The following is a 13,794-nucleotide window of genomic DNA, read 5'->3' as shown; positions in this document are numbered from 1 at the left end:
TTTTTCCTCCGCCGCAATCTCTCTCAAGTCAAAGAAAAGAAAAAGTCTTCGATTCATCAGTGTTCCTTCCACTGTCTTTTCAAGCCTTTGGTCATTGCTAATCATGCGTGCACTTGACTATAGTGTATACAGTTTATGCATGCACTTCAACGGAACTCGTCCATGAACTTCTTGTGAAAGTCGACAATGCGACCGACCCACTCGGTCCCCGGCGCCAGGAAGGTGGTGCGGAAGTGCAGGGTGCCCTCCTTCTGGCCAAAGCCGCTGCCGGGCACGACGCAGATGCCCGTGGCCTCGAGCAGGCGCAGACAGTAGAACTCGTCGGCCTTGCGGCCCTCCTTGGCGGCGGCCTCGGCGGCGCGCGCGGGCAGCCGGATGGTGGGGAAGAGGTACATGCTGCCCTGGGGCGCGCCGCACTCGACGCCTTCCATGTCAGCAAAGGCCTTGTGGAGGGCGACGGCGCGCTCGCGCAAGCCGTTGAAGATGCGGCTGTACTCGCGGTCGTAGAGCTCGTACGAGGGCTCGCCGGCAACGGGGGGCCGGACCATGAGCTCGACCATGCACTGGCCGACGACGGGGGCGCAGAGGGTGATGGAGACAAACTTGTAAATCTCGGCCTCGACCTCAGGGGCGAAGCCGACGAGCTCAAAGTAGCCGCCGCGGTGGCCGCACTCGCCGACCATGCCCTTGGAGACGGAGTGCAGGGACGCGAGCTCTTGGTGGTCGAACTTGCCGTCCTTGTTTTCCGACTGCAGGGCGCGCAGCACCTGCTTGAACGAGTAGAAGCGGCCCTCGAAGACGTTGGTCTGGTAGACCTCGTCGGCGAGCACGACAAGGTTCTCCTCGCGCGCAAAGTCGAGAATGGCGCGGATGTTGTCCTCGGGCAGCGAGGCGCCGGTGGGGTTGCCAGGGTTGATGACGACGAGGGCGCGGACGTCGGTGCCGGCCTCCTTGGCCTTGGCGTGTGCGGTGCGGATTGTGTCGAGGTCGGTACCCCAGCCCGCGGCCTCGTCGAGATAGTACGGCACGCAGGTGGCATTGAGGACGGCGAGAGAGGCGGTGTAGAGGGGGTATTGGGGGATGGGGACGAGGACGCCCGTCTTGGGGCCGGCGCAGATGACGTTGAGCAGAGTGTTGACGCCCGAGGATGCGCCGCCAGAGAGGTAGATCTTGGAGGGGTCGGCAGGGAAGCCATCGCGACCTAGAGAAGGATTGTTAGAACGAAATGTTGCTGTTGGCAGGGCACAGAGAGGGTTCGGTTGAAGGGTTCGGTTGTGACTCACGCTCAATGAACTTGGCGATGCTCTCCTTGATCGCAGGCACGCCGGCACTTGCACTGTAGGCGCCCACAGAGCCGACCTTGCTCAGCAACCATTCGGCACGCTCAATGACGTCGGTCTTGTAGCCCAGCTGGTTCGTGAGAACGTCCTTGTGCTCGAGCAGCAGGGGGTTCTCCATGAGACTCAGGACCTGTCGGAAGAAGGTGATGGGCTTCTGGTCGAGCTGCTGCGGGTTGCCAATGTTGGCGGAGATAACCTGGTCGAAAGGAAGGTCCTTGTCGCCCTTGGCGAGCTTCGCTCGGTATTCCTCGGACTTGACGGCAAGCTCGCCGCGGACAGCATACTGTGCGGCGACGACATTGGGGTTGATGTTTTGCGCGTTCAGGCGCGGACCGGGCTTTGTGGACATGATGCGTCGCTGCTGTCGGAAAGGTTGCTGCTGCTTGCTGTAACTGTGACTCTCGAACGGAAGCGTCGAGAGAGATTGGTGGTGGTGAGCTCGGCGTGGCGGGGCAAGCTGTGTTGAAGATCGCGGGGTATCTAGAGAGCGTCGCAAATTCAAGTTAACGGGCTGACTCGAACAGACCGCCTGCGGATCCGCTTTATTTGTATGCTAGGAGAGCAGAGACGGAGCACTTTGTAGGTAATAGTGGAGGTGAATCGGAAACATATGGCCACACTAATGGCTGTTACGTTGCTGAGACGGGTGAATCAGGGTGCAAGAAAGCCTTCCCGGCATAGCAAAGTCGAAGTGCAATCATCGAGGATGGGGGACGACGTGGCGGACAGCATGGGTTTTTGAGGGGGCATGGGGAATCTTTGTCAGGAACAAGCTTCACTTGGGACTCTAGACAAGGTCCAACCAAGCCATGACACTCGACCGTGGGCAACGTGAACAGCAAACATGTCACCCACGAAACCGACGGGGCGGGTGTGGGCGGGATGATCAGCGCACTATTCCCGTCGTGTCGTCTGATGACCCGTTCTCCCACAGCACCTGAAGCACTGCACCTGATGCGAGTAGGCAACAATGTTGGCAGTCAGGTAGAAAGCCTGGTCATGGCAAGACACGGCCCTGTTGGGCTTGGGACGCGGGATGCGGCGTCGACACTGGTCAACCGGCCTGATCCGCGGTATCTGCTCGTCATGGATCAGGGTAGTCCAGTTTCTGAGCTGTGCCAAAACAGCCTCCTTCGAGCGATGGTAACCGGGCAGCCGGCAGGCGGTCTGCCGCGTGTTTGGTCCGACGGGTCTTTGGTCTGGAGCTACCTCGCTGACTTGGATCCCTGCCCCAAGATCAAGCTCCGGTTTCGGGGGGCAGCCGGGGAGAGTTTCGAGGCGGCGAGGGTCGTGGATAGGCGTCGTTTGGGGCCACGTTTGGGGGTACACATGTTTGGGGGTTACAGGCGAACAAGGCGAAAGCTTGAGTCATAGCTTTCTTTCTCTCAATACACAGCTTGCTGATTGCCAGGAGCCCCCAAAGCGCAGGGCTTTGTGACTTGATCTGGCCTGTGGTCTGTGGTCGATGGATTCGATGGAAGCGATAAGTCAATTGTGCTAGCTCGACGTGATAGCTCACTCGAGATAAAAACGTGGAGTCGGCGTATGAGGGGTCTGCGTACGAAGGGTCGACGTGCGAAGGGCGGGCGGGGGGGGGGTTGTTTGCTCGATCAATGTCGACAGGTGCTCAAACGTAAGAGAAAGAAAGTGGGGAGCTTCACCTTGCAGATGCGAGTGTGCCAGACACAGCGATCTGCGACTGGCCGCCAGTCTGACATGGCCAGCAAAGGCAACGCCTGGATCGTGTCGCGGCCGCACAAGCGTGGCGAGGGACTGACGAGTCGCGGACGACGACACGGTCGCCATGACGGATGCAGGCGGTCGAGTCGATTGGATGCGTCGGGGGGGCAGATGCGTGTCGCAAGGCAAAGGCGAGAGAGAAGAGTGGTAGTGGGCAAAGAGAAGAGAAGGGCGAACGCCTGATCTCTTATTGCGGGCTGCTGCGACACACACACACAGGTCTCTCCTCACCGATCCTTTTTCTCTGTTGAGGCCCAGACCAAAACGGAACAGAGCACACCACGATGAATTAGGGTCCAGGTCGGTCAGAAAAGTCCCGCCGGCCACGAGGTACTAGGGGGTCGACGAGAGTCAGGCTGGTCTGGCAAGGAGGGGGCCTGTGGTCGAGAAGAGAGGTTCCCCCCAGTCCGTTTGATAAGAAACGTCTATAAGCGCGATAGACACGGAGCGGGCAACGGCGAGGCTCTATCACGCAAATGGAAGGCGGGGCCAGCCGTGTAACTGTCGCTGCGGGTTTCGGTCTGTTATGGGACTGAAAATAGCAGTAGGGCAATTGGTCGTGATGATCCAGACGTGGAATTTTTATTCCAAGGTTTGGTCTAAGGTCAGGTACAGAGGCAGCTTCACCTTGATGACCGAACGATCCGATCCTTTTTAGAGCTTTGGGGGAGCAGCTCATCATTTTAGCAACCACTCAAGAAAGACGTGATTAGAGCGACAGGCACGTACCGGCTGCAGCTCCACTTCTTGGCGATTCCTCCACAGGTTCACAGCTGCCAGCAGCTGCCTCGCCATGAGCATCGGCCCGTCCTTCCTCCCGTCGAATCTCGAATCCAAAAACTTCCCGATACCGAGCGACGTCGACGCCATTGAACTCCATCGTACGCCGGAGCGCACGCTCAATTCCTCACGACTCCGAACCAGCGCCAACCACCCCCACGTCCAACAAGACCAGCAAGATGGCGAAGAAGAGTAAGGCATCATGGTTTCCCCTCCTCGTCCAGCGATCGGAAGCAAAGACTGCGACCAAAGGCTAACGTACGCGCCCGCCCGACACAGCCAAGGCCCGAGTCATCACCGTCCGCCTCCTGTCCATGGCCATGACGGGCTTCTTCTACACATTCAACCGCGCCCGCACCGCCTCACCGATGAGCATGCTCAAATACGATCCCATCAGTACGTCTGCCATTGCTCCTCCTCTGCGTTGCCCGTCATGGGTCCATCGCTCGCATAGCCTCCCGACACAAGCGTGTTTGCAACGACGAGCCTCTCCCGTCCGGTCGAACGGCCTGCTTTTCAACATTCAACGCTAATTACAACACTACAGTCAGGAGGAAAGTTCTCTTCCTCGAGCAGAAGCGAAAAGGCAGGTAGATGCGCCCGAGCCTTCAACGTCGAGACCAGTATTTACAGATGTACCAACAATGACACGATAACACGGGGCGCTCGCCCCTATCTCCCACGACTCTCAAGTCATGCGTGAAGAGGGAAGAACGAGACGATGTACCAACAATACCAGTTCTTCAAGGAATACTTTTTCTAGAGGAAGAGGAACAAATGGATTACAATTGATAGAATATTCGCATGAGAATCGCTACCTCGTGGCATACAATAAGCCGACCTCCACATCGTCCCAAAATTTGGCTGACCTCTGCGTCCAATCTGCTTCGGGGGGAAATAATGATAGCAAGTATAGAGAAATTTCGGGGCATGCCGCCCGGCAACTCGTGTCTTGTTGAGATGCCTACTTACGCAGCGCTTCTGTGCCGCCGAAATATGTCCATGATACAATGGCAGCTTCAGCCGTCTAAAAAACGGCCATCGTCTCTTTGACAGGATTCAGCTTGGAATATGTCTTTGTCACCTTTCTCGGACGATCACGCTGCTCTGTTGGACACAACTTTGGCCCCGCTGTCGCGCCAGAGGTGCCGGGTTTGGTCGAAAAGTGACGGGAGACCTCTTCTGCTTCCGTCACATCTTCGATGTCATCGTCCACCCGCGGTTTCTTGCTTTCTGTGACGCTTTCGAACTGTCCTGGCCGCTTGCCTTTGATTGCCTGCAAGCTCGGGCCTGGGGCTTGCAGCTCACGCCGCTGACGTTCTATGGGACTAAATAGGCCAGACTCTCGGAATATTGCGTGGGGGCCCAGTACGCTGCTTTGGAGCGACCTTGTCACGGCACGATTGTTAGCGACATAGTCAAAAGTCCTGACGTGCCCGACCACCGGCTGGTCATATGCCCTGAGGCCTGAGGGGAGCCCGTTTTTCCTCATGGCTGGAGTGAACTTGAACGGGCCACCTGAGATTGGCTCAAACACCTTCGAGTCAGTGGTAGGGCGACGACGCAGTATCGATTTTGTCGGTCCCATGACTCTTCTCTGTGTGCGCTCTTCGTCATTGGACACCATTTGCAGGGCTTCGCCCGCCTCTGATTGACTAGGTGTTCGTAGTACGATACGTTTCTCGCGGAGTTGGACGACTACCGCCGTAGGGGAGGCATCGTTGTCACGGTCGTGCTGAGAGCTACTCTGCTCATCACCGCGTGGCTTAAAATGTTCGAGGCTTACAGATTCCAAATCGAACTGTCTAGCGGGAGCAGGGCCAACAGTGTTGCTCATCCTTGCCTCGGCTGCTTCTGTTTCTGCCAAACAAGACTGGTGCGTGTGGTGTAGAACTCGTTGTATCGCGAGCATTGTCTGGAACTGTTCGTTCATGCCCTTCACATCTACTGCACTCTCCTCCAGTATTCTCAACTGTTGCTTGGCTACCAAGAGCTCCTTGTCGGTTTGCTTGAGCCTGTTGAGAGCGTTATCATCCATGGGAGACTGGCTTGGACTCTTTAGCCTATGAGTTAGATTGGCAATTCGCTGCTCAGCGTCAACCAGATCTCTCCGTAATCTAGCTGTCTCGGCTGTTGCATCTTGCTCTAGGATAGGAACATGTCTGGGAGACTCGTCCGGTTCCTTTCGGACTTCGCTACGCACGACAGTAGTATCCTCGAAAACAACGTCGCGTCCGCTATTTGTTGTCCCGCGACACTCCGTCTGTATCGCGGCATCAATAGTGTCACTGACAACCGAACGAAGAGGCTCTTCTCTTTTCTGCTGCAATCTCTCATAGATGCTCGTAAGGTGCTCTTTGATGTCTCCAGTGTCTTTTTGGCGCCTTTCAGTCTGGTCTCGGAATTGGCTCTCCATGTCGCAGATCTTCAATGTCTTGATGTTAGCCTCTTCGTGCAGCCCAGAGATTTCAAGCTCCATATTCTTTTTCAGAAGGGCAATTTCATTCTGGTGAATGACATTGAGGTCTTGAATCTGTTGCTGCAGGACGGTGCTCTGGGCGTCCTTATTAGACAATGCCTGTCGAAGCTCTACAATATCGCTCGCCAGAGTCGCTTCCTGGTTTGAAGTACTTTCAAGGCTCGCGATCTGAAGGCGCAGGCCTTGGGCTTCTTCCGTTTTCTTCTCATTTGAAACCTCAACATCCTTTAGTTGGCGGTATCGAACATCAAGAAGCGTCGCACATTGAGTCTTCTCTTCAGCCATCTCAATAAGCTCCTGGCGCATATCTGCTTCGCGAGAGCAGTGTCCATCCAACTGCGTTGTGAGCTGATTCTGGATGCTCTCTTGAACTTGGGTCATTGAATGTCGCAAGTCCATCTGACTGGTGTTGGTCATGCGCAGCGCAGCTTCAAGCTCATCGAAATGCCCCTTGAGAGCCGCTGTGAGGCCGTTGATCATCTCATCCCGACGCCGGAGCTCTTGGTCGCGTGAGGAGACAGCCGAAAGTATTTGATCCAATCTAAATCTCGGTCAGCCCATTTTCTCTTTTGTAATCGTCATGACCCTGCCTTTTGAGTAAAAGATCAGATCCTTCGGCCTTTGTGAGTTCTTTGTCACCCGCTATCTGCGCCAGGATCTGTTCCATCCCCGCTCGAAAACTTTTCGATAACTTGTCGTGTTGATTTTGGTCGTCGAGCTGACTTTCCAAGATGTTTGATCTCTCCACCTCTTGCAAAAGCTGCTGCTGAGTATCTTGTAGCTTTGCCTCGATATCTCTGAGCGTGGCATTGACTTCCAGTGTATCAGTCAAGGGTGTCTAGAGCTTATGTTCGTTGACGACTCACCTGTGTCAGATTCTCTCCGTGAAAATGCGCGACAAGCTTCAAGAGCCTTGGAGAGATCGTCGCGCACCAGCTCCCCTCTAACAATGGCTCGTTCGCTCTCGTCATGATTTTTCCGTTCCGTTTCTGCAGCATCCAGGATCGCTCGGTCCACAAAGGCTTTTTGATGTCTGTAGAACCTTTGCTGCTCGTCAAGAGCCTCGTTGAAGCGCATTTTGTAGTCTGCGAGTCGCGTTGCCATTTTGCCATACCTGCTTTTGTGTGCCTCAATTTCGTTCATCAACCTTTGAACCTCCTCATCTGCCTGAGTATTTTTACATTGCATCTCTTTCACCTCGGCTTGAACCTGCTTGTATTTCTGTTGGAGGTCCTGAGTATCAGTATGGAGGTTGTCGTAATCTGTAGCGATAGATTCCCTCTCACGACCGCATTTGATTAACTGGCGTTTTCCAACCTCTATTCTCTCTCTCAACGCTGCGACCTCGGCCTCTTTACGCTCAATAGTATCGCACTTCTCGGTCATCAGGGCGGCTTGCAGCTGCAACTTAGCACTTAGCTTCTTCTCTTTCCTCTCGGAGTCCTCAAGTCTAGCAGTCCACTCGGAAAACGTCTTCTGCATTTCGGCTCGGCTGTCTGAGCGGTACTTGTTCTTTTCAACTGCTGAATCTCGACGTCTCGAAGTGTTGGAGTCTCTTGAAATCGCGGAATAGGCCGATGGACTCGAAGGCTTGGCCAAACACACAGGGCGACTTGTCTGTTGTGCGTGACCCGAACGGCGGCTTTCATGGTCAACGTTCTTCGTTTTTCGTGCACTAGGCATCGCCAAATCTGCCATAGCAGCCTCTGGGGGGGCTGGAGTAACTTGACAATTCAGTGGAAATCGCACCCGGCTTGGAGGATGATGCAGCAGAGCATCTGGATTGTGGCCACGCGGACTGTGGTCAACTCGCCCTCGAAACAGCCGATCATTATGTTCTGTACTGGCATCCGAGTTTCTGAGCTTTGACGAAGTCGTTGCTAGTTCGAGGCACCTGCTATGGGTCTCTGGTAACGATGGCGTCTGCTGTTCGATACTATGACGACACTCCTCCTGATGGATACTTCGAACTCTCGAACACTGGTCAGTGTGCTGGCCAGGGGAGCCAGTGCCGAAGCTGAGATGGCGATCATGATCCTCTTTGCTGTTGGGTTGTAATCCGGGACCCCTTGGAGGCTGAGACGTATTCTGCGCTTCTGAACTGTCGTAATCCGAGAAGTATCGTGAAACACCTGGAGCGGGGGCTTCCTCGCGTGGCTCAGGAGCCTTGTTGATACATTTGGGGGGGTTCAGTGACTGTAGCCGCGTGGACGAGTCGGAGGGTAGGTGTTCTACCATGTTATTTATTGTTACTGATGCAGGCTGGCCAGCAGAAGGCCCAGTGGTTAAGCGCGCTGTTTCGTCGACACCCATGGTCTGTGGATTAGATACAATGGAATCAACTCCCGAGTTTTGAGCCGCAGAGCTGTTCCTTTCCGGCTGGCGTCCATCTTGGGGTGTGGGAACGTATGGTTTAGCCTTTGGTCCAGAGAACTGGTCCCGACTGAAAGAGGGTGCTGCCTGGAACGAATAACCGGTATCGTCCACGACAGACTCCAGGCTTGTAGCTGGCTTAGTAAAGCGCTTCACTTGGCCTGCCTTCAGCAATTGCTTTTCGATGGTGCCGTCTGAACCACCAGCTATAGTGTTAATAGCGCCAGGGGTATCGTTGACCTGGGCCGTCCTGGGACACTTCATTTGGGAGTCCTCCGCCAGAATAGACTCTTCTATCTCCTCATCACGTTGCTTTGCTGGTGCAGTCTTGCGATCTGATGATCCAGGGATTACCGAGGTGTTCCTGGAGATATCGCTGCTGGCCTGGCTGGCTGTAGGGCCAGGGCTACAGTGAGCTCCCAATAGCGAAGGTGATATCATGGTTCTGCTTGCACGGGGCACGAAGAACCACAACACTATGTATTTGGATGCGAGTGATTTGAACAAGCCCCGACGACTCCGAGGTCTGGCTCTGGCTGCTTGGCGGTGTGACCTGTGCCCGTTTGGACATTGGGAATTGCGAGGCTCCTTTCAGACAGGCAGACGTTGAAGTCAGTTGAGAAGAGCCCCAGATGCGGGTGTCAATGCTGATGATGCTTTCGTCTTGATTGAAAATCCCTGGCCCTGACGAGAACATGAGATGGCCACCAAACTTGTGGGGTTTCAGGAACTGTCCTGACCCTGGTGATGAGGGCATACCACGAGAGTGGAAAAGATACAGGTGTCACTCCCCGTCTTCGTCCTGCGCGAATTGTCATGGAAGCCACGTACCAGCACCCCAAAGACAATGTTGGCAACCAATTACAATGACTGAGGAGCAAGTAAGAAGAGGAAGTTGCCACTTGCTTGCCATTTTCAAGATCGGCCTTTGTGAGGCACTTGTCGCTTTGTTTTCATTGCAGACGGCAAGCACCAAGACAATGGTCAGGGCAGCTGCTGCCAAAAGGATGTTCATGTGGAGCGCCGCTACCCTATCTCATCATCCTGCTGGCCACAGCATTGGGCCGTTGCACTTGCGTCTTGTACCTTCTGCCCGTGCTGATACCGAGAGCTGTGAATAAGGTACCTATTGAGGTACCTAGGTAGGTATGTACGCAGAGGCTCGATCGAGGCATGGCTGTCAAGGATCATGGGAGGCGATGGTGACTGATACCGTCATATGCGTCTGCTTCCATTACACGACCGTGTACAGGCGCATCGTTCAAGTGCAGCCAATACGGCATCCTGCGAAATGGCGTAACTGTAACAATGCGGCCCTCGGCAGTCATGGGCCTGCCAGTCGAGACCACTCCCACGGTTCGGCAATCCGCTCATCAGCAGACAAGACAGGGATCGTGTGGGCGGACAGAATCTTGGCAACATTTTTGACGTGTCAAGCAGCTTTATCAGTCTCAAGGAGCCAGCGAGCCGGGCGGTAAATGATACAGCCCAAAAATGTCCAAAGCTGTCGAACGAGCAAGACATTAACTCAATTATCGGATGAAGGCAAAGCGCAGTCACTTTTACCAGCATTCATGGTGTGACAAGGCCAACAACAACGCTGTGATGTCTTCGGAGCCAGATGCAGGACAGCACGTCGTTAGACCCATCACAACAGCCCATCACACTGGGAAAAGCAGTGCAGTGCCCGTCGCCCACATTGTGCACCGGCGCTATTGATCGGCCAGCGATATCACTGCCGTTAAGAAACCCCACCACCACTACAGCTCGCCATGCTCTCGCGTGCACTGATTCGGCGGTGCATGAGTGAGCAAAGATGTGACGGCGGAAAGAGCGAACGACGTCTAAATCCTGGAGGCGCCCATCAACGGACCAATCTGCTGATTGGCGGGTCTCTTCAGGGGTGCATGCCTGGAGGCGCCGCGTGCTGGCGCTTCGAGTGATCACCACCACCAATGAACGCATCGCGGCACACGGGCACTTGTCTCGACAAGCACTGTCTAGGAGCCAATCCTCTTACGAAACGAGCAAAGCGACGATATCGTCTCGGGGACGCTATGTGGGAAGAGACATGCATGCGCCCATCACATGGAACGAGGTGGGGTGACGGGTTGGTCAGGGGCACCAAGCGACCGCATGGCAGACATGGGGTTGACTGGCTTGGCTGAAGAATATCTGGATGAGCCGACGGCTTGAGCAAAAGACTGGATTGTATATACCGACAGCTGGACCGCTCTCGTTTGCACCGGGTATCATTCCATTTATCTACTTTGTCGTACGGGATTTGCTGTGCAAATTGCTCGACAAGGCCGTCTACCAACCGTCCCCTCGTTACGGTATCATACATACAACCAAGTCTTACACTCTTGTCCTCACATCTTGCCGATACATCATGGCATCCCAAACATCGCACGATTTCCCTCTCGCGACCGAAGATTACTATAACGGCGATGGTGCGAGCGGTCAGGAGAACTCCGGGGCCGCAGATCATGCCGTTGACAGCGAGGCTGGTGCCTCTGGCGACAGCCCAGGTGCAATCAGCATCTCCGAAGAGGCCTTGATCGCCATCATTGTTGTTGTTTCCATCATCGCCGCCCTCGGCAGTAAGTCTTCCTTCCGTTTTTTGGCAGAAGCGAACCCGCAGCTCTAACCCATGGTAGTCGGGATGGCCGTTCTCTTCTATGTCGCCAAAAAGCGCGAGTGGAAAATCAGAGAAAACCTTCGCCGGTCGGCGCGCAAGGTTGTCACAGCTCTGACACCTCGTCGAACTGAGTTTCCCAAAGAGGTCAAGGATTCCCTTGGCAGGTCCCGCCGCGGTCGGACAAAGCTTGATGACGTACCGCCAACTCCTCGGCTTCGGCCCGAAGACCTGGAGAAGGGTTTGGCAATAGAGTTGCAGTTGAAGGACAAGAAGAAGTGGGGAAGGAAATAGGGCTCATAATGGAAGTTTGGCTGTCATGATTCACCTGTCGACTTGGCGCGTTCACGAACTCAACAGCTCGACAGTAGCCTGGTGCAGAGAGCTCTTGAGGAACCTCCATTGTGTAAAACATAGTCGTTGGGTATTCTTCTTAGGCGTTGAATTTAGAGTTTCCTGAAAGTATTGGAGCTCGCGCTCCTCCTCGGACCAGACTTCTTCTCCCTCGGCTCCGAATCGAACTGCTGGGGCTTCTTCTTGTGTCTTGGTGCCGGCACAAAGCTGACCTGTCGCTCGCCCACAACATCCCCTCGGACCTTGGACACCCTGCCCGACTTTTGTGCGCGGGAGCCCAATGCTGTGTCCTTCGGGCCATTGCCCCTGGACGACGAAGAAACCCTCATGACGATATCCGCAGGAGTTTGCTTCGGCTGCCGGGAAGGCTCGTTGGAATCGTCCTCCTTGCCCTGAGAATTCCTGGCAGGCGCTCCAGACAGCGCATATGGTGTGCTGCTTGGGTTGAGCTGGTGGTATTCGCGACTCGTCTCGTCGACCTTGAACGCCTCGTCCTCGAAGATCTTGGCAAAACGGTCGTCGCCCAGCATGCCGGCCTCGACATCCACCTTCTCTCTGTTCTCCTGGCGCTGAAGGAGCTTGTCGGCGAGCTTCTGGTTGACCTTGACCTTCTTCTTGCCGCGAATGCGGCTCTCGCGCTCCTTTTCCACCTTCTCCTTGATGCGCTTCGTTTTCTCCTCCTCCCAGATGTATGGGTTTGCAATGAGGCGGGCCTGGTCGTATAGTTTCGAGGCGACAAAGTAACCGTGCATGTAAGGGCGGAGTAGATTGGTCTTGCCGATGAGATGAGCCAAGCTGAGAGACTTGAGCTCGGCGAGAGTAAGGAACTTGTAATTATCGTAGGTTTCCGTGGGGACTTCTTCAGCCATCTCCTCAACCATGTTATCGAGGAAGGAGCACCACTTAGGTGCAGGTCCGAGACTGGGGATGAAGAACGAGTGTTGCTGTTGCCCTGGTTGGGAGTGTCAGCTAGCTTTCGGATCAATCGACATGGTGTTTGGAACAAACCTTCATTGGCGGTAAGAAGCATGCCGGTGTCTTTGCACCAGGCTACGTCGTTGAGATCCACGATGGGCTCAACGGAAGTGAAGGGCTCGCCATCTAGCTCGTCCCAAATCTTGATAATTCTCTTGTCCGCCGACATGACCTTCTTTTCTTGGGACGCGGTCGTCATGTGAATTAGCTTCTTGATCGGGAAGCCGTAGCCTTGATCCTTGGAAAGGAGGGGAATAGGTCGGCGCATATCGAATAGCTGCACCATGCCGTTCGCGGAACCCGTGGCTAGCGACAACCCAGAGCTGTTGAAGTCGAGTGCTGTAATGCCACCTTCTTGGCTGGACAGAAGGGCGACACGCGACTTTGACCTCGGATCCCAGAACTCGACAGTGCCGATCGATGTGCCAAACGCAGCCAGTCCGTGTGATCTCTCGGCGATGGCCGCCGTGTTCACACTACCGGCGCCGATGCTTCCTTGCAAGCCGGCGCCGGGCTCGTCACCACCGACATCAACCTGGAACGACTTCATGAACCTTCCAACCTCAAGGTTGAGACGGAACACTTCGCCGAACCCGTCTGAGTCGACACCTACGGAAGGAACGTAGACCTCGGCTGATTGCCTGTCGTAGACCAAGTCTCTGCCATATCGGGGAATACGGATGCCGTAGTGGAGTCCCATCGGTGTGTGTAGTTCGAGTCGTCGGTCGGTTTGTAGGAGGAGGGTCTTGGAGTAATCGGATGAAAGAATGGCGAGCTTCTCAGTCAAAGACTCGGTGTGGCGTGCAAAAGACAGACAAAGTTGTGAAAGAGTGTGAACGTGAATCTGAGGCTTGTATGTTCCTGCGCTGACCGACCACTCGCCGTCCTCACTGACTGCAATGCAGTTGCTTGCCTCTTCGAATTCGAAGTCCTGCAGAAGCTCAACACGATTCTGGTACTCGAGATCATTCTTCAGCGATCGCTTTCTCCTGCGCGCCAGCCAGTCGGGAAGGGGCCTGGCAGTCGATGCGCCAGAGATGGTATAAACCGGGACGGTGCCCGGGTTTGTGAGCTTCATGTCGACGATAGACTATCACCAGACGTATGGTGTTGGA

The 13,794-nt window shown here is 55.0% G+C and overlaps 5 protein-coding genes across 5 annotated transcripts; 2 read left to right on the top strand and 3 right to left on the bottom strand.

Moving 5' to 3' along the window:
• Positions 1-146: 146 nt before the first annotated feature.
• On the bottom strand, positions 147-1,689 carry D7B24_003497 (uncharacterized protein; the record flags this gene model as incomplete). Its single annotated transcript, XM_028637686.1, has 2 exons — positions 147-1,201; positions 1,284-1,689. The coding sequence occupies 2 exons, from the start codon at positions 1,687-1,689 to the stop codon at positions 147-149; spliced, it is 1,461 nt and encodes a 486-aa protein (XP_028499242.1).
• A 2,184-nt stretch (positions 1,690-3,873) lies between these two features.
• D7B24_003496 (uncharacterized protein) lies at positions 3,874-4,454 on the top strand (the record flags this gene model as incomplete). Its single annotated transcript, XM_028637685.1, has 4 exons — positions 3,874-3,961; positions 4,005-4,052; positions 4,140-4,256; positions 4,408-4,454. 4 exons carry the CDS (start codon positions 3,874-3,876, stop codon positions 4,452-4,454), a joined length of 300 nt encoding a protein of 99 aa, XP_028499241.1.
• Positions 4,455-4,887: 433 nt separating this feature from the next.
• Positions 4,888-7,416, bottom strand: D7B24_003495 (uncharacterized protein; the record flags this gene model as incomplete). The annotated part of the gene is made up of 3 exons (XM_028637684.1): positions 4,888-6,880; positions 7,032-7,152; positions 7,206-7,416. 3 exons carry the CDS (start codon positions 7,414-7,416, stop codon positions 4,888-4,890), a joined length of 2,325 nt encoding a protein of 774 aa, XP_028499240.1.
• Positions 7,417-11,104: 3,688 nt separating this feature from the next.
• Positions 11,105-11,644, top strand: D7B24_003494 (uncharacterized protein; the record flags this gene model as incomplete). The annotated part of the gene is made up of 2 exons (XM_028637683.1): positions 11,105-11,315; positions 11,373-11,644. 2 exons carry the CDS (start codon positions 11,105-11,107, stop codon positions 11,642-11,644), a joined length of 483 nt encoding a protein of 160 aa, XP_028499239.1.
• A 152-nt stretch (positions 11,645-11,796) lies between these two features.
• Positions 11,797-13,757, bottom strand: D7B24_003493 (uncharacterized protein; the record flags this gene model as incomplete). Its single annotated transcript, XM_028637682.1, has 2 exons — positions 11,797-12,656; positions 12,713-13,757. 2 exons carry the CDS (start codon positions 13,755-13,757, stop codon positions 11,797-11,799), a joined length of 1,905 nt encoding a protein of 634 aa, XP_028499238.1.
• Between the last annotated feature and the right edge of the window lie 37 nt (positions 13,758-13,794).

The sequence above is a fragment of the Verticillium nonalfalfae genome (genome assembly GCF_003724135.2).
Source record: "Verticillium nonalfalfae strain VnAa140/NRRL 66861 chromosome Unknown scaffold_2, whole genome shotgun sequence".
Taxonomy (NCBI): Eukaryota; Fungi; Ascomycota; class Sordariomycetes; order Glomerellales; family Plectosphaerellaceae; genus Verticillium; species Verticillium nonalfalfae.
This window is presented reverse-complemented; position numbering and strand designations above follow the sequence as displayed.